Source organism: Panthera tigris, chromosome D2 (assembly GCF_018350195.1).
Source record: "Panthera tigris isolate Pti1 chromosome D2, P.tigris_Pti1_mat1.1, whole genome shotgun sequence".
Lineage (NCBI taxonomy): Eukaryota > Metazoa > Chordata > Mammalia > Carnivora > Felidae > Panthera > Panthera tigris.
In genome coordinates this window covers 38,628,628-38,651,639 of record NC_056670.1, presented here as the reverse complement: position 1 = coordinate 38,651,639, position 23,012 = coordinate 38,628,628, and the positions used below count along the sequence as shown (strand labels likewise).

The window sequence follows — 23,012 nt, the reverse complement described above, 5'->3', positions numbered from 1 at the left end:
GGGGTGTTTCCAAGGGCAGTGTGTGCAGGTTTATGTGTTAGTTGTCTCGCCAGTTCTGGCTGGCCTTTTCTGCCTTGTGGGGACGACACTGGGCCAGGAGAAAGGACCACTGTTCAGACCTCAGAGCCTCTCAAGCCCACGAAAGCTGAGACCTTATCTTTGCTGGACACGGATTCTCATTGTAACAGGTGTCTGTTTAGTTAAAAGCTAGAAATCTCCCTTTGGTCTAGTGGCAGGGGTCAGAAGACTTAACTTTTGATATCAGACAATTCATAAGAAGGTACAAGGAATTCATGCAGTCTGGAGGGGAGGGATTAAGTTCCAGGCAAAGATGGGGCCTAACAACAGACAACCTTTATAAGCAGGAAGAGTTCAGAGAGGAGGCCAGGCTTCCAGCCCAACTGGGGCCGCAGGCGGCCACCCCGCAGCCTTTTCATCTCAGGCCAAATTCTTGAGCAAAGGAGGTAATGTGATGGGTCACTGGCCAGCTAATCCTTTGGGTTGTGTGTCTATCTTGGTCTAGCTGGCTGAGAGAGAGGGGGGTTTGGTCGTGTGGGCCAAACACGGCCACCCTTCAGTCGCAGCCAGGGAAAGAGGGGAAGGGTAGGCAAAAGTCTAGCGTGACGTTCAGAGACAGGGGACAGTCATCGGCAGAGATATGGAAGGGAGAAACAGGGTGGTATGCAATGATGGCTAAGGAGAGAGTGAAGTTCAGGGCTGGGATGGTGGGAGACGGGACCAGTCTTGAGATCTGCAGACCATGGGTACCTCTGAAGGGCTTGTAAGCAGGAATGGGTCTCTCCAGGAGATCTAGAGGTACAGAACATGGGGTTAAGCCTTGCCCTCTGGAGTCCCACAGCTCTGGGGTTGCATCTCAGTCCTGCCACTTAAACCAGCATATGGCCCCGGGTCAAGGTGAAGGACTAAGGGCCATTGAGTCAGATGCAGCCCACCTTGGGCTTTATTTGGATCACATGGCATCTTTGCATATTTTTGTTTGCTTGTTGACATTAAAAAAAATCTGCATTTCCAGAGTCTCTTGGAAAATTCGAAAATCAGCCAACAACTGGGTTGGCACCTTGACCTGGCAGCAAACACCTAGAGAAGCAGACGCCCCTTGGTCACCGCTGATGCTTGCTGGCTGTCCACAATCTCTACCTTCTCCCAACTGTCTGCCCGATACTGATGCCAGGGCACATCATGCCTCAGCAGCAACTTTCACTATTTCTTTCTTACAGTAGAGAAATAATTCTCTGTATCCATGTGTAGGCAGAGCAATGGCATCCAAAGACGTCCATGCTCTAATGCCTGCAATCTGTGAATATGTCACAGTACGCGGCAAAGGGCAATTAAAGTTACAGATGTAATTAAGGTTGCTTATCACCTGACCTTGAGAAGGCGGAATGATCCCGGCTGGTCCTTAAATGTGGAATATGGGGCAGAAGAGTCAGTGTCAGAGGGACGAGAAGTGACAAAGACTTCACTGGCCGTGGAAGGAAGGGGCCATGAGCCAGGGAACATGGGTGGCCTCTGAAAACTGGAAAAGGCAAGAAAATGGATTCTTCCCTAGGGTCTCCCTAAGGAAGCCCTAGAGGCTTTTACCCTCGTGAGAACCATCTGGGACTTCTGGCCTTCAGGAATGGAATATAATACATTGGTGTTGTTTTAAGTCGCTAAGTTTGGGGTGACTGTGTACAGAAACATTAGAAGACTACTACGCCATGTCTCGTATCAAAATGAACATGAAGCCAGGAGGGTGCTGTCTTGGGGGAACAAGGGGAGAGAGCATATGTCTTAATGAAAGTGAGGAATATTTCCGTGTATTTGTACCTTACACCTGACCTTTCCCTGTCTGGTGCTATAGACATTAGGGTTTGGAACATCCTCTCCCAGTAAGTTACTTGTCTGTTCCTCACTTCTCTCTTCTATGAAATGGTGTGGCCTTGTGGTTGTGCTGCAGTGAAAAAACAGAATTAAACAACGCAATTAGTATAGTACCGGACAGGTAGCAAATGTTCAGTAAATGGCTGTACGATTAGCAGTAGCTAGTCATGTAAGGGTGGATGTACGAGGCAGAAAAGGCTAGTTTTTTGCTGCAGTAGGAAATGAACACTCGGGGCACCCGGGTGACTCAGTCAGTTAAGCGTCTGACTCTTGATTTTGGCTCAGGTCTTGATCTCACTGTTCATGAGATAGAGCCCCGGGTCGGGGTCTGCACTGACGGTGAGGAACCTGCTTGGGATTCTCTCTCCCTCCCTCTCTCTCTCTCTCTCTCCCTCTCTGCCCCTTCACGAGTGCGTTCTCTCTCTCAAAATAAATACATAATCTTATGAAAAAAAGAAATTAAAAAAAAAATTTAAAAAAAGGAAAGTAACACTTAAATGTCACTAGCTTAATAAAGATTTTTTTTTTCTTTTTAACTCAAGCTACGTTGCCACCATAGATCAGTGGGATGCTTGGCTCCCTCCAGAAACCATTCAGGGACTCAGGCTCATAGAGGCTCTGCCATCCTGCAACTGTACTCTTTATAACACGTAGCCTCCTTGTCACATGGCAGGGACAAGCGTATTGGGGATCCTCGCAATGGTAACTAAATGCTGTGGCCTAGAGGTGACCCACACTATGTAGGCTCATAACCCATCTCCCAGAATTGTTCACGTGGGCCCCGCCTATAAGGAATGGGGATGTGTAATCATTCCAGGTGCCCAGAAGCTTAGGGGAACCAAATTTGAGTGAGTGACAGAAGTCTGTATCACAATGGATCTGAAGAGAACAACACTGGGGGCAAAGAGACAGGGGAGAGAGTGGCGAATTGTCCAGATGGGAACTGACAGTGGTCTTGAATGACAGTAACAGCATTAGGGATGGAAATAAGACGTCGGATTGGATAGATATTTAAGGAGGCAAGTCATTAGTGCTTTAAAACTTAGGAAGATACATGAATATAATATCTGAATGAGAAAATAAAAAAGAAAGAAATTGGAAATGTATAAATCAGTGGATGCAGGTGTCAGTTTTCATACATTAAAAAAAAAAAAACCACCATCATGTTTTTTCTTCTAAAACTGAGTCACAAATTTTGCCTAGTGTAATCTTACCCAAATTTAGAAGTGGTCTTGATAGTCTCTTTAATAATAATAGACACAGTGGGGTCCTGCGAATGAGGTTTTAGTAACCTGCTATCACTTTGAAATTATTTAAACTTGTCACTAGATTATGAGAAATGATAAAATACGGCAAATCTCAGTTGAAAAGCAGATAGGTAACATGTATATTTTTAAGATATTATTGATGCGTTTACTTCCATTGAAGACAGGAAAGTAAAATGATAATAGATTCCGCTTGGGGTATAAATGAAATATTTAAGTTTAAAATAATGTAAGTTTTATGATACCTATTTGTCAGGTTTTCAATATTTTTCGACTACTTCAACGTTGTTGGAAAAATGAACTATTAAAAATTAATAAAAGCATGCACGAACTGGAAAAAAGCTTGGTTATTAAGGTCATAGGAGAGGTTGAGATGCACACAGAGAAATTGCAGACTAAGACAACTAAGACAAGGGGGCAAGACCAATATTTAGAGAATGCGAGAACAAAGAGCTGTTGCCTTGAATGGGGCTCTCCGGAAGCAGAGCCTGAGACCCGGATTCTTGTGAAGTTGATGGATTGTGGGCTGGCTCTTCTGAAACCACCTGTAAGAGGGGGATGGGGCAGGGAGAGGACCCTCTTGGCTTGATCCCAGAGCGAGGGCTTCAGAGCATGAGCACATCACAGAGTAGTCTCTCCTGAAGGAAGGGAGCTGGCATTCATTTCATACTCTGCGTTGGTCATTGTGGGCTGCCGGCTGCCCCCAAGAGGGTGCAACTTCCCAGATGACGCAGCTCCTGTCTCCTCAGGGCCATTCTCTAGAGAAAGGGTCAATACTCCCGCAGCTGGGGAAGGGGTGCCTGGGCCCAGCAGAGGGGATCTGGGTGGAGCATTGGTGTTCGTACAGTCCTCCCCTTGCCCCGCTCAGATCCGCTTGCTTCTCACATTGAGTTTAATCTGTCTGCCTGTTGGCAGACACGGGGTGGTCATTGCTTTGCCATGTGCAGTGTGACCTGGAGAGTAGCAGCCCATTCTCCCAGGATGCCACCCCTTTGGTACCTCAGCTGCATCTTGAAGAGGCCATTCTACCATCCATGAGATCGGCATGGTGCACCCTGTGGTAGGGCCAGTGGAACCTATCAGAATGTATCCACGGGCACACCGCCTTTCTGTAAGTAGGCTCTCGGTCTGTAGTGATGTTGTATGGGAGCCCGTGTCCGTGAGCTTTCAGACAGTGGTGGCGACCTAAGGCTCCATAAGAAAGAAAGGCAGACCCATTCTCAGACTAGGCGTCGATCCTGGACAGAGTGGACCACTGCCTTTCTAGGGTGGAAGAGGTCCTAGGTGATAAACTTGCCACCGAGGGGCTAGCTGGTCTCCTCATGGGGTGTTCACGTCTCAGAGGGTCGGCACGGTCTCTGTTGATGACAGGTTGGACTTCAGCCAGGGCAGCAGCTGGATCAGCCTTCGAGAGAGGACACCCAAGCTGGTGGGCTCACGTGTAACTTGATCTCTGTCTCCACGACACTCTGGTCCTGAGCCCAGATTGTGCCAGCCTAGATGGGGGGAGACGGGTTAGAACAGAGACTGGCTGACGTCCGCTGGCCCAGTTGTCTCGCCTCCATGGTTGTCTGCTGTTACCTGCGGCGGATGCTCTCTGGTGCACGTAAAAATGTGTTACGTGGATCCTCATGCTTCTTGCCCGCTTCCATAGGCCTAACCTCCTGCCTCCTTCCCCGAGCTCCCTGTCCCTGGTAGTCCAATCTTGCTCTTTCCACACCCTTAACCAACTGGTTAAGCCACTTGCCACTGCCCAGGAGTATGTATCTGCCCCCCTTTTCAGGTCGCTTCTCTCTCCATGCAAAATAGATGGCCAGGTGTCCTGCCCAGGTCCCTGCCTAGTGGGAGGATTCCCTTCCGCCTCGGTCTTTCCATCTCGAGTGGGGCTCCACTTGTGGCTGTCACCCACACCCCAAGTTGTCTCATCTGTGAACCAAGTTCAGCAATTTTCCTTCTCTGCCAGCTGGTTATAATAGGCCCTCCAAGTGGCAATAGACATTTGGCACGGTTGGTACGACTGTCCCCGTCCCAAGTCTTGAGGTCTCACTCCTCCCCTGTGAGGGGCCTGATTTTGGCATAGGACGCCTGGCCAAAGCACGGAGTGCTTTCTGAACTTCTCGGACCCCTATGGTGAAGTCCTCACCTGATTTGCACTCCAGCTGCAGGAGATACGTGCTTCGATGCTTCCTTCCTTCAGTGCTTTCCTCGGACTCTCACACTTTGTTTTAAATGGCCGAGTAAGACATCTGAGAATGCAATTTCCTTTCTTGAGTGAGTCGATGGCACTTAGCAATGGCCGCTCCATTCCATGGGCTTAATGCTTACTCTTTCCTCTTAACTCCCAAATGCCAGATTGCCCCAGATGGTGCAGCCCCCTTACCAGTTTTCTGCAGGTGGAAGTCATAGCGAATCATGGCTGTCCCATGCCCGTGCTATCCCCAGGGATGGGGCACCGTTGCCGTCCGGTCAGTGACTATCCCTAGCATCCTGTCCTCAGAGGCTGGCTCCCAGGCCTGCTCCCAGCACCCGCTGCCTTAGGTCTGGTTGCCTAGGAGCAGAGCCCGAGACAGGCCTTCAGATTCTTGTGATTCATTGAGGGACGTCTCTCGGGAGAAACCTACAAGGGAGGTCGTGAGGCAGAAGAGGGAAGGGGACAGAGTCAAGCAAGCATATGACTTCAGGTAAAGTCTGGCCTGATCCACAAAGAAGACTCTGGAACACGAACCACACCGCAGCAAAGAGGCTGTGCTGTTAGCACTCAGTCTTTGCTGCGGGCTTCCTGGCAGGGGTGTGTGTGGGAGTGGGGGAGTGGGTAACCTCCCAGGCAAGGAGGTCCCGTCTGCTGAGGGCAATTCCCTGGTGAAGAGAAGTTGTGAACTGTAGGCAGTCAACGCCCTTAGCTGTGGAGGGATGGGTGCCAGATACAGAGCTGGCAGGAGCTCCACAGCACCTAGTTACTACAGGAACCCATGAAGACGACAGAAAAGGCATGGTCAGAAGCACTCAAGGAGAACTGAAGACCCAACGCGGGGTGTTGTCATGGGATCCAAGATAAGAGTCTCAAAGGAGGATGGCAACTATCAAATGTAGTCGTGAGGGCCGATCTCCAAGAGCAGCAGGGGCTCTAGCAACCAAGAGGTCACAGGTGAGCTTGCTAGAGAAGTTTCAGGGAACTTCCGAGATGTGTGCCGTAGGGCGTCGAGGATGACGAGTGAGCAAGGAAAGACGGTGAGCGTGGGCAGTTTCCTCGGCCCAGGAGTCCGCATGAGAAGGAATGGGGAGAGGTGGCCAGCAAAGGGTGGGATGCGGGCTGTTAGACCTCACAACCCTAGGGCCCAAAGCTCCACACTCGGGGAAGATACAGGAAGGTACAGGTACAGAAGGTACAGGGGCCAACTGATGAAGTCCCACCCAGAAGAGAAGGAGGTAGGGGTGTCAGGGGCTGGGGGAGGGGCTGGCCCTGACTGGAGAAAGGACGCCACATCCTCTGGGCCTGGACAGAAGAAGATAAGCCCGGGGGAGGGTGGAGGTAGGGTTGTGGGTGGGGGAGCAGGTGGGGGTTCTGGGTGATAGTTGGGTAATTTGCTTAGAGTGGGATGGGCGTGGTTGAGCAGGTGGCTGGAGCACAGGACGGGACAAGGGACGTGGGTGGATGGGGGCGGGGGAGGAGACCATGTTCTGAGGTCTCGGTGAGACTAGAGACACTGCTTTGTCCTGGCATCGACCTGTGGGACTGAGTGACTTTCCCCAACAGCACCCTATGGCCTTATGCGGAGGGACAGTCATCGGATTCAGGGTGGGGCTTTGAGGGGTGGGTTTCAAAGAACAGAAACCCAAGATGACGCAGGAGCTGGAGGATGTGATGCGTGGCCCCACACCCGGGGGCTGCGACCTGCACGCAGCCCTGAGCCAGGCCCTCCTCGGGCTTTTCCCGTGGACTTCTTATTCTGGGCCAGTCCCCGGGGAATCTAGTGGGGCGGGGTGGGCCTCCACGCAGCCTGGCCAGGCCCCCCCCCCCAGGCCTGTGTTTAGCTGCACTACCGGTTTCAGGCTCTGCAGCTGGAATGCCTGGACGGTTTGCTTTTTATGTAAAGTTAGAGGAGCATACCGCCCTGCCTCTCCCTCCCCACCCCCTGCCCACTTCCTGCCTTCAAGGCCATGGCATTCAAACTTTTTGTTTTCAACCACAGCCCACAAGTAAGAATTAATTTCACATCATGATTCAGCACACACACACACACACACACACACACACAAACTGCAACGCATGTTTCATGATCAATCTCCACCCTTGCTCTGTAACCCTACAAAGTGCTCTTGGTGTTCTACTTAGTCCTCATCTAAATGCTGGTCACAGCCCAACTGGGATTTCATAGGTCCCTCCACTTGTGGGGAAGCACTGCCCTAGAGTCGACAGGAGGCTGGGGTGGGCCCTTCTCACTCACGCTACCCACCGGGGTGTCTGCTCTCAGAGAAAATGCTTCCGGCCCTCGTGATGCTGGCAGAAGGCAGTCAGTGCCCGCGGCTTAGCAGTGACCAGGATTCCATTTTGTTTTTTTAAGTTTACTTATTTATTTTGAGAGAGAGAGAGAGAATGCAAGCAGGGGAGGGGCAGAGAGAGAGGGAGAGAGAGAATCCCAAGCAGGCTCCGCACTGTCAGCACAGAGCCCGATGCAGGGCTCGAACTCACGAACCGTGAGATCATGACCCAGGTGGACACTAAGTCGGACACTTAACCGACTGAGCCACCCTGGCGCCCCAACAGGATTCCATTTTTAAAATTGTTTTAAGGTTCATTCATTTTTCAGAGACAGAGTGTGAGCAGGGGAGGGGCAGAGAGAGACGGAGACAGAATCTGAAGCAGGCTCCAGGCTCTGAGCTGTCAGCACAGAGCCCGACGCGGGGCTTGGACTCACAGATGGCGAGATCGTGACCTGAGCTGAAGTCGGCGCCACCCAAGATTCCATTTTTAATGTAAGTTTTTCCTTCCCCCCTCCCTTTCCATCTCCCACTGAAAAGAGAAACTGGCCACCCTGGAGAAGCCCCAGAAGCACCCATATCCCCCCCCTGCATATCCCTCCCACACACACACACTTAAGGGACCTGCACACTCTCCTGACACACATTCCCACACACACTCCAGGGGATATATTTTGGGGTGCCTGCTAGCCCCTACTTCTTTCTTTGAGGATAGTTAGGACAGTGGCCCAGGTAGGTAGTTCTAGAACCCCATGTAAAGCGCAGTCACAGAGAAGAGAAAACCCAAGGTCCCCTTACAGGGTCGGGGGCAGTGGTGCTGGGGAGTAGGGTGGCCAGAGGGAGACGGTGAGACAGCCAACGAGGAGCGTGGCTGAGTCAGTGGTCCAGCTCTTCATTCTGGCTGCTTTTGCACAGCACCCTCTGGAGCTTGGCACGAATAGGTTCCCGGTCTGTAAAGCCGGAAAATCCGCAAGGGGCTTGCTCTCAGAGCCCCGGCCAGCATCGCACACGTTTCCTGAGTCCCCAGCAGCCCGTACAGGGCCTGGCCCTGCTCAGGGTCCCCTCCCCACCTGGTTGTCCCACTGTCAGGAGCGGGGCCTGCCGCAGATCAGGGTCCTGCCGGAAGAAGGCTCTGGGCTCTGAACATGCTCACCTGGCCACTCCAGTGTCTCCTCCAGGGACACCGAGGTAGGGGCTCCTCCAGATCAACACCAAACCACCTGCCTGCTTGCCTGCTTGCCGTTTCTGTTTTGTTTTGGTTTTGCCAGGTGATCAGGCAGGGGTGGTGGTTTAGAAGCAGAAACAAACACCCAAACCGCTCCTTAAAGTTCACAAAATAGCTAATTCGCCAAACCTTCGTTTTTTGTCAATTTATTTAGAAAACAATTAACATGGGCAAATGAGATACCTCAGTGTTACAACAGAGTATAGAAATGTCTAGCAATAGTCAAATAATTTGATCTTTAAATACAAAATAACCACATGAACACCTAATATACAGGTTTCATCTGAATACATATTTATTAGATAAATATTAGAGGTTGTCACATCATCTAACTACATACAGCTTTGCAAGACTAGAAATCACAATTAGGTTTCTGACCAGTTTAAAGTTTGAAATGGTTGCATTGTACAGAGATGTACAAAGACAATGACAATTTCTGTGGGGGTTACTTCAGGCTGTGCTGTGGGTGTGTTTATGTGTGGACATGTGAATCACCTGCAATCATGATATCAAAAATTATACAAAGTATGAATTTGGTTACAATTTTCGTCTGAAATCCCCATTTCTTTTCATTATTTCCATAGCACCCTAAAAATACACAGGTGGCAGGACCAGTACACCGGAAGCTAAATAGTACATGGAGGTAAAATAAAAAACAAAACAGAACAAAAATTCCTTTCCACACAGGGGCAGAGTATATTACATAAGACAAAGGTGGAGAGAGACCTCACAAACGCTAACAGGATCTAGTTTTTCACGTTAAGATGGAGTTTCAAGCCTTTTTTTTTTTTTGTTTGTTTTGTTTTGTTCCGTAAAATAAAAACAATACACATTCCAAGGGAAATGAATGCATCTGTTAACGTGTCTCTATTTCTCATTTACATATGTACACACGTCCCTTGAGTCGCTGCTGCTGACGTCATCCTGTCTAGATGGTCAGGTCGAGGGAGCAGACGTGTAGCTCTCTGGGGTGGGGGTGTGGGGGGGGGTGGTGGTTAGGGCTTTCATTAGGGAGAAAGGATGAGAAGTGTCTTCAAAAATAAAATGGCTACAGGGAACATGATACACGGGTAAAGCTTCGAACCAAGGAGATGGGGTGATTGCCTGTACTGGGGCCTTCCCGCCTGCCCGCTGGCGCCCTGTCCGTCTTGTGGAGTGGCAGCAGAAACGTGTCTACGGCCTGGGTGGATGCTTGTCACAGAGAAGTGGCTTGCTGAGGCCTCGTTTTTGCTGAGGTTACTTATGGCTCCAAGTAGTCGTCCAAAAGGATGAGGGAAGCATCCCCACCCCGGAGTTCAGAAGCGCCCTTGCTTGGGGAGGCTGTCGTCACCCGAATCTGTCACCAACCGGGGGTCTCTCCAGCCCCGGACACCTTTCTGCCTCCCTCGCCCCCCTGGCCTGGCTCCAAAATCACTCCGGGAGAGGACGTTCCCAGAGCATGGGCTTCAGGCACCACGGTTCGGGAAAGCTCTTTGTCCAACTTGCTGGTGGAGGTTCGCTTGGGAGGGGCCCCAGGAAACCTGCCTCAGGTGCCGAGCCCTGGCTTCCTCAGAGATGGTTGAGGGAGGTGCCCAGAGCCCGGGCTGTGGGGAGCAGATCGACCCTCTGTACTAGAAAGCTGTGGGTAGGTTGGTGAGCGGAGTAGGGACACCCGATAAGAACCAGAATGGACCCCAGGCCTTTCTGGGAAAAAGTAGCACAGCAGGAAGCAGGAACTTCTAAGGAAGGCATTTGGAAGTCTGTCTGGGGCAGAACATTCCCAGATGGCCGAACACAGGAGCGTGGCCACCTGCCAGGGCTATCGGCCACTGGGCAAGGACGGCCACGTGCTACCTGGCATCGTCTTGTCCCCACCAGCTGACTGGGGATGGCTCTGAACAGTGGGCGGCCTGCTCGAACTCACGGCACAGCCACCCACGTACTTTGTCCCTTCATCTGTACAAATAGGCCCTGGTTGCTTTTTTGTTTTTGTTTGTTGTTTTTTAAAAAAAAGGACTCGGTCTTGTTGTTGAGTCAAGGTATTTTAAAAACACCAGCAAAGGCTATAACCAGGTCATGAAAATGTTGAATATTATCAAAGACAATACTAAAATATTCACAAAGATATTTACAAAAGCAATTCTCAAAATAATTGATTTGCATACTGAACACCACGCTGTTTGAAAAAACCTCGACAACAGGACAAAGGAAAAGGGGGCGGGGACAATGGCAGCTTTCCTACAGAAAACCTTGTGCCGGCTGTCTGGTACAGTGACTGGAAATCAACAGCTGGGGCCACCGTTCCGGTCAAATCCAGAGGAGTGCTGGGGACCACCCGCCACAGGGGGAGACGGAGCTCGAGAACACGGACAGTGGATGGGAAGCAGGAGACCCCAGGCAGCAGCAGGGAGGGGCGCAACGAATTCACAGACGTGACCCAAGTGACGGCCCAGCAGCATCACAGGCCATGCGGCTTAGGGGGACAGAGGACCCCCAGACGAAACGGACGCCCCACAAGCTACCCGGGAGACTCCGAGAGCAGTAAGCCGGATGGAGCGAGGCAGTGGAGGGAAAGACCAGAGGCTGCTTCTGCTCCGGTGAGCAGGAGTGTGGGCAGCTTTGCAGGGCAGGGGGACACAGAGGGAAGGAGAGGCCGGCAGCCAAGTGCGGCACAGAGACACCACGTGACGCTGGCGGGCACATCCCGGCACGTGTGGTGACGGACTGGGGTGCAGCTGGGGCAGCCTTGAGCACAGGGACAGCCGGGACGGGGGGGCCGGAGAGGTGCCTGCGCCATGCCCGCACAGGCGCCTGAGCCTCCCCCGCCCCTCCACCGGCCCACCCGGCTGTCGGGGCGGACACAGCAGAAGTGGGACAGAGGGAAGCAGGTGTCCCCCGTAACAGTCTGGGAGACGTGGGTGGGGGCAGGAGGGAGGAAACAGGACGCGTGGAGAGAAATGGGTTGCTTGCCATCCAAGTCTACCGTCCCCTTTCTCAGATGACTCCGTAGCTTAATTAATCGTCATTGAAAAACAGGGAGTGGCTCGGAGCAAAGTTGTAAGTTGCCGTTCCTATCGGACTCCGGCTGGCGGCATCCCCCTGCCCCCCAACTAAGGGCACAGTAATTTTGGCTGGGGACTCTCTCCCTCTGCTCCCCGAGGCCGGGCCCCGGACTGAGTCCAGAGGTCATGGGGCCAGCTGCACTGTCCTGGCTCTGAGGAGGCCCTGACCCCCTTTCCCACCGGTCCCCAAGCAGGAATGGCACACCCTCTCTCGAACACAGAATCTTGTCCTTTTTTCTCTGCTTTCTGAGAGAGAGTGTTTACAGGGTATCTTGGCTTAGAGGTCAGGGGTCAAAGCGACGACCTTGGCCCCTGAGAGAGTTCTCTTTCCCAGAGGTTTGTGCTTTTCTGTGGTGGTGGTGGTGGTGGTGGTGGTGGTGGGTGGGCCATTCTCACTGCCGCCAACCGTCACTGCTCCTCCAAGGCTCGGGGCCTGCCTGGGTCTCGGGGCGCCTTCTCTCAGGCTCAGTCACTTGAAGGAGGCTCTGGGCCAGGAAGCAGGGAGGCAGGGTTACAGTTTAGAAACCGGAAGAACCTCGGGGGGCACTGGAGGGTCGTTTGGAATCAGCACACACAGAGGGACCAGGAAGGCTTTGTCAGCGTGTGCCCTCTCGCCGGGCCGGTTCCCCACCTCGAGGCTCATCTTCAGGGCCTGCTCTGGGCACGGGCACCAGACCCACACAGCCTTCACAGTGCACCCTCCCGCCCCTCCGCTCTGAGAAGGCCGCAGCAGGGGCGGTCTGAGGGCATGGGCTCCCAGTGGTAAAGTGTGTGTGGGACAGACGGGGAAGGAGGCAGAGTGGGGGGGGATGGCCCCAGTGGAGGGGTGGGCTTCAGTTGTTCTCAAAGAGAGACAGGAGGTCATCGTTACTATTGCTCGGCAGGTCGGGGGGATCCAGGTACGAGAGGAGCTCATCGGGATTTGTGAGTTCTGGAAGGAGCTGGAAAAGAAGTACAGAAGCCCAGATGAGGTGTCAGCTGAGGGGCTGGGCTGGCCCAGGGTGAGGACTGCAGGGGTGCCCCCAAGGACTGCCGGGGTGCGTGCTTCTCTACCTGCTTCCCGGGGTCCTGGCGGGACAGGGGACACTAACCGTGCTGGCTGGCCTCAAACGCGCCCAGGCCACTGTGCTAGCCTGGGGCACACCCGCGCTTATTTCCAGTGTGGGGGAGACAGGCCCTCGGCCCGCCGGCCGGGAAGGCTCGTGGCAGGTCAGGGGGCTTTCTCTTGATTCCGGGCTTCCTCTGGCCCCAAGACCCTGGCAAGAGGAAGCCTGGGTCACGAAGGCCTCCCAGTAGAAACCACATGACTTTGCACGTAAGGCCGGTGGTCCCTGTAGCTCTCGGCACCCTGGACCTCCCCCCAGGAGCTCACTGCTCCCTGGTGAGCCTATGACCAGAGGGCGGCACGGAACCATCCTTCCCTGCGGCCCCTGGGCTGTGGCTGCAGACTCTCCCTACCCTCTACTGTGAGGTCCTCGGACTCCTTTTGTCACACCGGGGAACCTCATGAACCTAAGAGCACCCTCACTGGACGGGTCTGGGGAGGAGAGCTGGGGGAGAACCCTAGATGGCCGCACAGCCGAGTAAACCCCATTCACCATAAAGACTGCCGCTGCCTGCCGGGGCCGAGGGCGACCACAGTGGGGCTGAGGCGTGGAGAGGGCAGAGCAGGCCTCCTCTCTGGGAATCTAGAGCCTAGGGGCGTGGGATGGGAGGGGCAAGTGCCACATGTCCCTTCCCGGCCCACCCTAGCCGGCTACCCGGCCCCCATCACTCGAGGGCTCCTCCCACCCGGCTTTCCAGACCGGTCGGGCCTCAAGGTGGGAGACCCCTGAATCTCAGCCACCCACTTCTGCCCCAGTAGTCCTGGCACGACCCGAGGCTGGTCCTACTGTCACCCCTCACCGGGGCCTCTCTGAGTGAGCGATGGAGCAAAGCGGCAACACAGGGCGTGGACAACACACGGACAGGAAACTGGACACAGACACATACCAGCGAGACAGACAGAGGGACCCTGTCACTCCAGCCCTTCCCCTGCCTCAGGCCAGAGAGTGTGGCGAACACTGAGATGGCAAGCTTGATGTGGGGGTGGGGGCGGGGAGGGGGTCGGAAGGAAGAAGGGCAGGGGGCCTTCCTGTGCTTCCTCCAGGACCCTGGCCCAGAGGGACTCTGTGAGGGCCTGTGGGGGAAGGTGGGGTGGGGCAGGGAGGGGCTGCAGGACTGTGGCCGAGGGGACCGAAGGGCAGGTGCCGGCAAGGTGGGGAAGGGGGCGGGGGAGGGATGCTGGGACCCTTGGTGAGGCTTCCCCACTGTGGGGTTTCCTGGTTCTGGAGCCAGGGGAGGCAGGCTGGCTAGGCCCACCCACCACCCACCCACCCCCTCATAGCTGCACCTCCTCCACCCTGGGCCTTGAGCCCTCGACACCCACCCCTGCTCTCGGGCAGGTCCCAGCGCCAGGCCTAGCCCCAGGCCGGTGGTGACCCCAACTTACATCCAGCGAAGGCTCCGGCATGTCGGATGCTCCCTGTGCTCCGGCCTGACCCTCTAAGGCTGAGGAGGGGTTAAAGGTCAGGTCGCTGTGTGGATGGTTGCTGGGAGCGGCCTGTGGCGGTTGCCGGGGAGGCTGGGAAGGAGGAGGAGGAGCCCCACTGTGATGTAATGGAGGCCCTGACTGGCTGCTGGGGTGTGGGACGTGCAAACCTTGTTGTATGGAGGGATGGGGCTGGTCAGAACTGCCAGCGTGTGGCATCTGTGGAGGAGGAGAGAGCAGGAGAAAAGAAATGTGAGGTGACGAGGTACAGCAACGAGATGCCTGGAGAAATGAAAACCAAACAAAACCAGGAAAATAACAAACCCCCAAAACAAAGCTACCCCCTTACAGAGCTCAATGCTTTTTGTTGTTGTTGTCGTTTTGCAGAGAAACAAACAAAAAAAGTCCTCCCCCGAGGCTGCCAGTCAGGAAGGCTGTGGAGAGGGAGGCGGGGCCGGGGCCTCTGAGGCCATGTGGGGGCCGGGAGGGAGGTGGCCCAGAGCTCTGGGACAAGCAGACGCTGAGAGCATGGTCCAGGCCCCCCGCAAGCCCCTCTGCCTCTGTAGCCCGGACACCATCACCACAATGAACAGGAAGGGCAGAATGGAGAAGCAAATGGGCATGTTTCCAAGGAGTGGGGAGGCGGGGAGGGTGACGCTGGCAGCGTGGTACGGCACACCCCTTCCCCCCACCCCTGCCCGCTGCCCCGGGGCAGCGGAGAGCAGACACGGACAGACAGCATGGGCAGGCGTGCAGCTCAGGAAGGGGCCTGCGTCCCCCAACGGGCCCTGGCCGGGGGGGAGGGGGGGCGATGCTGGACACAGAGGCACCTTCCAAGGGCCCGAGGTGGCAGCGGCTGGCCCCTTGGGACCAGCCCCGCCTGCTGCCCAGGGTAGGGCAGAAGTGAGCCCCGAGTCAAAGGGGCAGAGCAGGGCTTCTCCGCATTGCCGGACCCTTCCTGTTGGCCACCCACCTAGGCAGCTGTAGGCCGCGTCCCCGGGTGCTGAGGAAGACAGGCACCTCTGTGCCTCGCTGGGCGCTAGGGCTCACAGAGGGGGTGCCCCGGTGAGGCAGGAAGTGCTTCTCTAACAGATCCACTAGAGGCCCGTGCCCTCCTGTGTGCACGTGGACTGAAACACCAGGGCTGTGGCCGGGCAGGGGGCCTTATGGTGTATGACATCGAAACTTCCCTGCTGGTCTGGGTGCTATCCCAAGCAGCCTCCCTTCAGAGCTCAGATCTTGGAGCACAAGTCCACACTCTCAGCCCACGGCCAGTGCCCCAGCAGGTCCCCCAACCGCACTCACACGATGCTAGCCAAGGGGAGCCTGACCCGCCAGGCTGCCGGTGAGCAAATGTCTCCTTGGTCTTTTTGTACCTTCCTACCCACCCCATCTTCCAGGCCATGCACACATTTCGTTTTTCCTTCGTGGGTTTCGAAACAGCAGCCTGATCTCCAGACCCTAGTACCTCTTCCTGTTTCTCCTAAAGCTGCTCCCAGGCCTTGCTGGGAGCCTCTGCTCAGTCCAGCCAGCCCCAGGCAGCACAGGGCCCCCTCTGTCCCGGGACTGACTGTACGACTGTGGGACGGTGTGGGGGGGGATGCACACGAGGTGGGAAGGACCAGGAGAGGCTGGAAGGATGGCCACCATGACTGTCAGTAAGAGGCCAGCTTGTGACTCCCACCCATGCCCGTGGGTGCCCCACAGTGCCCATTCTGGGGGGCAGGGAGTGGCTCCATACTCCTGGAGCAGCCCAGCCCAGCCCAGGCAGACAGTCTCTAGATCTGCTGACAATGGCTGTCCCCCTCAGGCCCAGAGGGACGCTCTGAGACCTGCTGATACACCTGTCACCTCTCTTGCAAGGAAGAGTCCTTCAGTGACCCAGCACCTGACGGGAGCCTCTCTGCCAGTGTCCGCGCACGTGGGCATCCAGCTGGTGCTCAGCCAGGGCCAGGCTGCCCTGGCGCGGGGCAGTTTATCCGTGACTGTACTATCCCTCTTCGCAGCTTTACTTCTGGGTCGCCGTCTAGCGAAAGCCCAGAAATAGGGAGGGACGGTGCATATCTAGGGAGCACCCCTGGGCGGCGTGGGTGGTGGTGGTGGGGCAGGCTGTGAAGTCAACTCACAGGCTTAGGGCCCTCTGAAAAGACCCCAGGTGGCAGGGCTCAGAAAGTAAGCAACATCCTGCTGCCATTGTCCAGTGCTGGGACCTCTGTGTGTGACAGGTGAGCGTGTGTGGGGTGTGATCTGGGTGACTCCTGGGCATGGACTGCTGAGGAAACGGGCGGAGCTGGGAGAGAGGCCCCCAGAAGTCAGAAGCTCCATGAGGCAGAAAGGAACTTGCGAAAATGTGGCTGAAGCCCTGTGACAGCAGCTATGTCTGACTTGGCATTCTGGAGTTCCGTAGGAAAGATGCTGCAGTGTCCCTCTCCCAGAAGCCTTCCGGTTAACAGCCACTCTTGCTGAGAATCGGGTGGCTCGGGACGGGACAGCTTCTGGCAGAGCCAACCCCGTGTGGATCACGGTGCGATCCCAAGGCCCTTCCTCCCAGGCCACATGGGGGAAGATGGGAGGCCTGCAGCCCTGCCTTCCGGTGCAGGCCCGTCCAACCCCACTGCCGGGCCCTCTGCGACTGTCCCTCCTCCTGAGGGGAGAGACCAGGGACAGACAGAATGACTGAGGCCTGACTTCAGCCCTCAGGCCCCAGTTTCCCCAAACACCCCAACCGTGCTGTCTCCATCCGAGCGCTGCCAGAACCTTCGCTCCGTGGGCACAAGGCCTGTGTCTGTCTTGCTCACACCGGGTACAAAACCTGGCCCGGAGCAAAGGCTCAGGAAATGTGTGCTAAGTCAAACAGAGCCACGCAGTACTCACTGGAAGAGGACCTGGGGGTGGCCAGGCCTCTTACCACTGTTGGGTGTGTTAATATGTGACACGGGACCGGGCGTGAATATTCCGAGGCTGAGCAGACGGTGGCGATATGCAGAAGACTCAGACCCCTGGGGAGCAGGTGCCTAGGTGTGAGACAAAATTCTAGACAGCTGGGGCTATGGTAGGTCAGCATCTGAGTGTGCGTGTCAGGGAGAGAGGCTGGTGGCGGTGGTGTGTGTGGGGGTGTGGGGGTGCGGTGGGCACGTGTGGGAGGTGGGCGTGTGTACGTGCAGTGTGTGTGCAGACAGGAGCCTGCAGCTTCCCCCATCTGAGAATCCAACGTCCTAGGTGAAACCAACGTCCTTGGCCAAGTCCAAGGACACCGACTCAGCCTCGGTCAGGCCTCTTACTTCCTTCTGAGCCCCCAGACCCAATTGGCAGTCTTCCCCTTTGCCTGGGAGGGAGCTAGGCAAACATCAGAAAGGTCCTTGGGGGAGCCCTCTGCTCCCAGCCGCCCCACGCGGAGGACGGGGGTGAAGGGGGAGGTAGGGAGGTCAGGACGATGAAGAGGTACTCACAGTTTCCTGCATGGGGTGACTGAGGGGTTTCTCGAGGGCGGCCATGTTGTTGGGCATGTCCGGGGGGTGGGAGAGCTGGGGCGGCCCGTGCATGAAGTCGTTCATGGACGTCCCGCCAGGGTTTCCGTGGGGGAAGTCAAAGTTGCCATGGCCCTGGTAGTTGTTGCCTGGGGAGAAAACAAGATGGCACCGGGGCAGTGTCACCCAGAGGGAAGGCAGCCACGGGGCGGGGGGAGTGGGGGGGCACGGAGAATGTAAGTTAAGATGTGACTCCTGTCCTGGCTCCTGTGGCCTTAGACGGAGCAGCAATATAGCCTCCTCTGGTGGGCCTCGGCACCCCAGGACCTGAGCTGTTTTACAGTTACGAGGAGGAACAGAGTGTGAACAGGAGGTAGGCCAGGCTCCTGAGGGCAGGGGAAGATGAGGCCCCAGTCTGAGCCTTCCTCAGGATCTGCTGCGCTAGACCCCAAGGCCTGTTTCCTCACTGTCCCCCACGTGGCTGCACCCCTTCAGTGGGAAGACCCCAGCCCAGAGTGGGAGATCAAGATTTCAAGTCCACAAAGAGAGTTGCACCAGCCTCGAGGTGACACCATTAGAAGCCAGCTGTCTGGCCTCCCTGGCCCTTGCTCCCTCCCCAACGTGGCCATGGAGAAGGATCAGAGGACCAGCATACTGGAAGGCTGTGGGATCCTGCTATGTGGGTTAACCTCTCCGGGCCTCTAATCATCCAGGAGCCTGGATCCTGCAGGGAGCTGCCATTGCCAGTGTTTAAGGGGGCTGGGTACTTTCTAGGAACCCAGGGCAGTACAGCATAGCTTGGTCTGGACAGCAGGGAGACTGAGAGGGCAGGGATGGTGAATTTGGTGGCCAGAGACCCCTGGAACTCTGTGCCTGGAAGGATGGGAGCATTTCAGGGACCGGGACAATACAGATCTCACAGAGAAACATGGAAGGGCTGGGGGAAGGGCCAAGAACTCCAAGTGGGAGTGTTCTGTTAGTGCCCCAGGCAAAGCAGGTTCCAAAGAAGGCAAGGAGCTGTCCCCTGCAGCTCCAGGAGGCAGAGCCCACTTCTCAGCAGGGTGCTGACCCACAGGGCGGGACGGAACCAGCTGGCGAAGGAGAGAGGATGGCGTTGAATGGGCCACCATACCCCCAAGTCCAGTGACATGGGTTGCGTTTTGGGGTGTATGTTGCCTCTACCTCTTCACACCACAATCCCCCCTGCACCTGTCACGTGAGCCCAGAGACCTTGTACCCCTGCCGGGACTCCTCTCTCCCACCTCATCCAACGTCACCCACCTTGGTTGCTGTAATCGTTGGAGTTGGCGCCCCCCGGTGGAGGCGGGAGTGGGTAGGGGGATGGGCCAGGGCCCAGGGCTGCGATCATTTCCATGACGTTGGGCATGATCATCTGGCTGGGACTCATGGTCTTGAACCGCTTGGAGGGGATGCCATCTGGGTCATCTTTAATGTGCAGGTCTGACTTGATGGGGACTGGCCGCCAGCTGCACGTGGGATCGATGGTGACCTCTTCAAACTCGGAGCTGGTGGGGAGCAAGGGGGCAGAGCTGAGGTCACGCGGTACCAGGCCTGGGATACAAGGGCTTCTAGCCCAGGCAGACACTGAACTGTCCCTGCCTAGGCCCCTGTCCCCATCCTTGCCACGCTCTGCCATATGACAGGGGTGTGAGGGAGTTTTACATCTGTTTGAGAGATGGGGAGGGTGAGGTGAGGAAAAGCAAGTGGCTGGACACAGGACAGCCGGCCCCAAGGCCTCCCGCCCAGGAAGTGGCTGTCCGGGGCACTGTCTTGTTCTGGCTGAGCTTAGTCCTTTCTAGAAAGTTCACTCGCCCCCAGATAGAAAAGTTCCTGAGGTAGAGTCACCAGAGGTGACTGGAACACCAGGTAGAGTTCCAGAGGTGAGAGCTTGGGTTGGCGAATGGTCTGCAGCTGGGGACAGGGTGGGGTATCAGGAATGTCCCCGTCTCGCCTCCTCCAATCCAGGTGGGCATTCCCCCACCCCCTCCACGTGCCCCGAGCTGGGGGGGGGGTGCCCACTTACTGTTGGATGGCGTTCAGGATGCCCCACATGTACTGATCCACCTCCAGGCCCTCAAGCAGAGCCGTTTTACTAGAAAAAAAGAGAAGGGGGCTTGGCCTTTGTTCTTGGAGCCTAGAGACTAGCGCGTAGTGCACCCCTCCCCACCGCGTCAAAGACTCTGCTTCTGCCACGGGTTACTACAGGAGGCAGTGACAGGAGAGCACGGCCTTGTGACAACTTGACACAAGAAGACTGCACGCGGCCCCTGTGCGCCGAGCTCCTCTGCCGTGTCTGGGTTCTCGGTTTGGCTCCTAGGGCAGGAGGAGGTGGCTAGACCCCAGACGGCAGGCCCAGATGGAGGCCAGTGAGGAAGGTCCCGCCGGGGTAGGTGTTACTTACTTGCACACAGGACACCGCCAGGTCCCTCTCTCACAATTCAGCTGCAGGTACGACTCCAGGTCAAAGCACTGCAGAGGCCGGGAGGCAGACAGACAGACAGACAGATGAGAGGACGCGTGGGTGCGAGTGCCACCGCTCCTGGGACCCTTGTGAAGATCTCCCAGCAGGGAGGGAGCGGGGGGCGGGGAGACGGGGGCTGGGTTGTGGGGGCCGGCGATCATGAGGCCTTTCCCCTGCTCACATGGCTAGCCGGCCACGTTGAGTCCCTGCGTGGCTCACTTCTCACACCACCTTTGTGCCCCATGGCCCCTCGCCTGTGTCCTCTCAGAAGGCTTCCTGGCTCACCCAAGAGCGTGTCTCCACAGACCCTGACCCATGACGGCCTGGCCTCCCCGTCAGCCCAGCCCCGGCTCCGAGAACACATCCAGTCGAGTTCATCAGTATGTGTTGGTGCCCACAACGTTCTCCCCCCGAGGGAAGCTCCTGCCCCACCACGAAGCCCTCCAGACCTGCTGTGTGGAGGGAGGGGCCGAGGCTTCACCTGGCTTGGCCCCCCAGCCTCTGCAGGAATGGCCGCTCCCCCTCTTCTGGGACTTCTTCCTGAGCAGCCCCTACCCAGGGAATCCCACCCATCCAGGCTGCCCACATTTGCACAGTGCTCTATTAGAGCAACCCAGGCCACGACAGTCACTCATTCCACGGCCACTTCCTGAACACCTGCTTGGGGCCAGGCCCCAGGACACAGCAGCGATCAGGCAGAGGTGTCCCCTGCCCTGGGGCTCCAGGCCAGCTGTGGCCGTATGTGCAGGACTTGCAGCTGGCTTCTGACATCTGTCAGGACTGGGACTGTCCAAATCGGTTCTGGGGCCCCCTGGGAACCTAGCCCTGAGCATGCAGAGAAGATGCTCGCTCAAAGGATGGACGGAGGCCGGAGGGAGTGAATACAACCGGCTGCTGATGGCCGCCGAGTCCTCTGGGGACCAGAAGCAGGCCCTGCTGCCCGCCCTCCCGCCCCCGCCTGCCCCTCACCATCCCAGCCAGACGCCAGCCATCCTGCTCCCGCTCGAGCTGCACCTGCCAGGACCACTCACCTGGACGTGCTTGCAGTCGTGACCTCGAGCAGGCAGCTGGATGCGCCGGAATGTGATGGGGCACTTCAGAGACACCTTGATGGCTGTCTGCTCCACGCCATCCTCTCCGTTGAGGGTCGTGTTGCCTGACGAGGCAGCCACGCTGCTGAAATTCCGCTTGACTGTGGGGCAGGAGGCACAGGTGGCTGAGGAGGACGGGGCCACCCTGCACACATCACACTCCCTCGTGTGGCTAAAACACACCCTGCTTCTCCACCGCCCCCCGGACACTGGGAGGTCCTGGGAAGAACTAGCGCACCCAGGCCTGGTCGCAGGGGAGCTCGGCCCGCCGGGCTCTCTGGGACGGCAGCCCCCACGTGCGACGTGCAGAACGCGTGTGTCCCCGGAGCAGCCGCGTCAGCTCCCCAGTCTCTGCCGAACAGACCCCGCCTTCACCAGCACGGGGGACTTTCTACGGCACTTACAGAAACACGGTCTGGCCCTTCCCACTGATTTTCTGGGTCAGTGGAGAGCCCTTCAGGCGCTCCCGTGCTCACTTCTACAAGGGTGGAGATGGGAACGGACAAGCGCCGGGCGGGAACGGAGGGCTCAGGAGGTGATGTGGAGAAGCAAGTCGAGCGGAGAGGCAGCGGTGCACCGCCCTGCATACTGCCCCCGAGTCATCACCTGGGTGCCTCCTCCAAAGGAGGGGACTCTGAGCCAAGTCCCTGTCTCTAGTTTACACATGAGCTGTTGGGGTGGGGAGGCCGGTCCAGAATCTACCCCTGGGTGAAGATCCCCTTTGTCCAGTTCCTAGAAGTGATCTTCTAGGTGATCACCTCCTCCAGGAAGCTTGCCTGGCCTGTCTACACCACGGTGTGTGGTTTTAATTTGCCTCGCATCCTGTGCTGCGAGCCAGCTCTTCCTTGAGAGGCAGGCCTCACGGCCCATGCTCATCTGATCACCCCCACGGCTCCAGAAGGAGGGACATGAGCTGGGGGGGCGGTGGGGACTGGTGCCAAGGAACGCTCGGGCCCCGGGGTGTGTGCATGGAGCCAAAGGCCGGTCCCGGTTCTCATTCCCTGCGCCCCCGCACTCACTTTTCGTGATACAGTGCTCCGCGGGCAGGAGGCGTTTCTTGAGGAGGCCTTGCAGCACGGAGCGCACGGAGGGCCGGTGGACCAGCTGCAGCACGAAGAGGTGGGACTGCCGAGGAAAAGCGTAATCAGTTCCCACCCCAAGGCCCCAAGGCCCCCACGGCCGGCCCCACTTGTGCCCAGAGGCCCCTGGAGGCCAAGCACAGGAAAGGGCCCATGATCCACAGTGATGCCACTCTAGAAGAGGGTCTCCTGAGGCCTGGGATGTGTCCTGGGACTTGTGAGCCTGGGGACCCAGGCAACGGTCACCACTTGGGGGACCGTTACCTGGGCTCTAGGCTGACTCAGATGTTGAAAACCTCCTGGCATGAGTTATGGGACACCAGGCATGAGGACTGGAGTGGGCCTCACTTCCTAACCTTGCCTGGCACGGCTCCATGTCATGTGTTCTCCACCTTTCCTGCCACAGGGGGTCACCCCTGTCTTCACTCCTCCAGGAAGCCTTCCAGGACTGCATACCCCCACAAGCCCC

The 23,012-nt window shown here is 56.6% G+C and overlaps 1 protein-coding gene and 1 long non-coding RNA gene across 7 annotated transcripts in view; both read right to left on the bottom strand.

Annotated features, from left to right (window-relative positions):
- Positions 1-3,445: 3,445 nt before the first annotated feature.
- On the bottom strand, positions 3,446-8,867 carry LOC122231858. Its single transcript, XR_006209123.1, has 3 exons — positions 8,782-8,867; positions 5,293-5,766; positions 3,446-4,645 (listed from the first exon to the last, which is right to left on the bottom strand). It is a non-coding gene; the product is annotated as an uncharacterized LOC122231858 (long non-coding RNA).
- Positions 8,868-9,483: 616 nt separating this feature from the next.
- The window catches only part of ZMIZ1 (zinc finger MIZ-type containing 1), a 233,121-nt gene continuing 219,592 nt past the window's right edge, over positions 9,484-23,012 (bottom strand). For 5 of the 6 annotated variants that reach the window (XM_042959832.1, XM_042959833.1, XM_042959834.1 and 2 more), the window contains 8 exons: positions 22,484-22,589; positions 21,405-21,565; positions 20,314-20,381; positions 19,936-20,004; positions 19,173-19,417; positions 17,874-18,040; positions 14,386-14,643; positions 9,484-12,835 (listed from right to left, as the gene is read on the bottom strand). In XM_042959832.1, coding sequence (XP_042815766.1) covers positions 12,728-12,835; positions 14,386-14,643; positions 17,874-18,040; positions 19,173-19,417; positions 19,936-20,004; positions 20,314-20,381; positions 21,405-21,565; positions 22,484-22,589 — 1,182 coding nt within the window. In that variant the 3' untranslated portion in view covers positions 9,484-12,727. The remainder of the gene's footprint in view (positions 12,836-14,385; positions 14,644-17,873; positions 18,041-19,172; positions 19,418-19,935; positions 20,005-20,313; positions 20,382-21,404; positions 21,566-22,483; positions 22,590-23,012) is intronic. The other variant, XM_042959835.1, reaches the window with a different exon arrangement.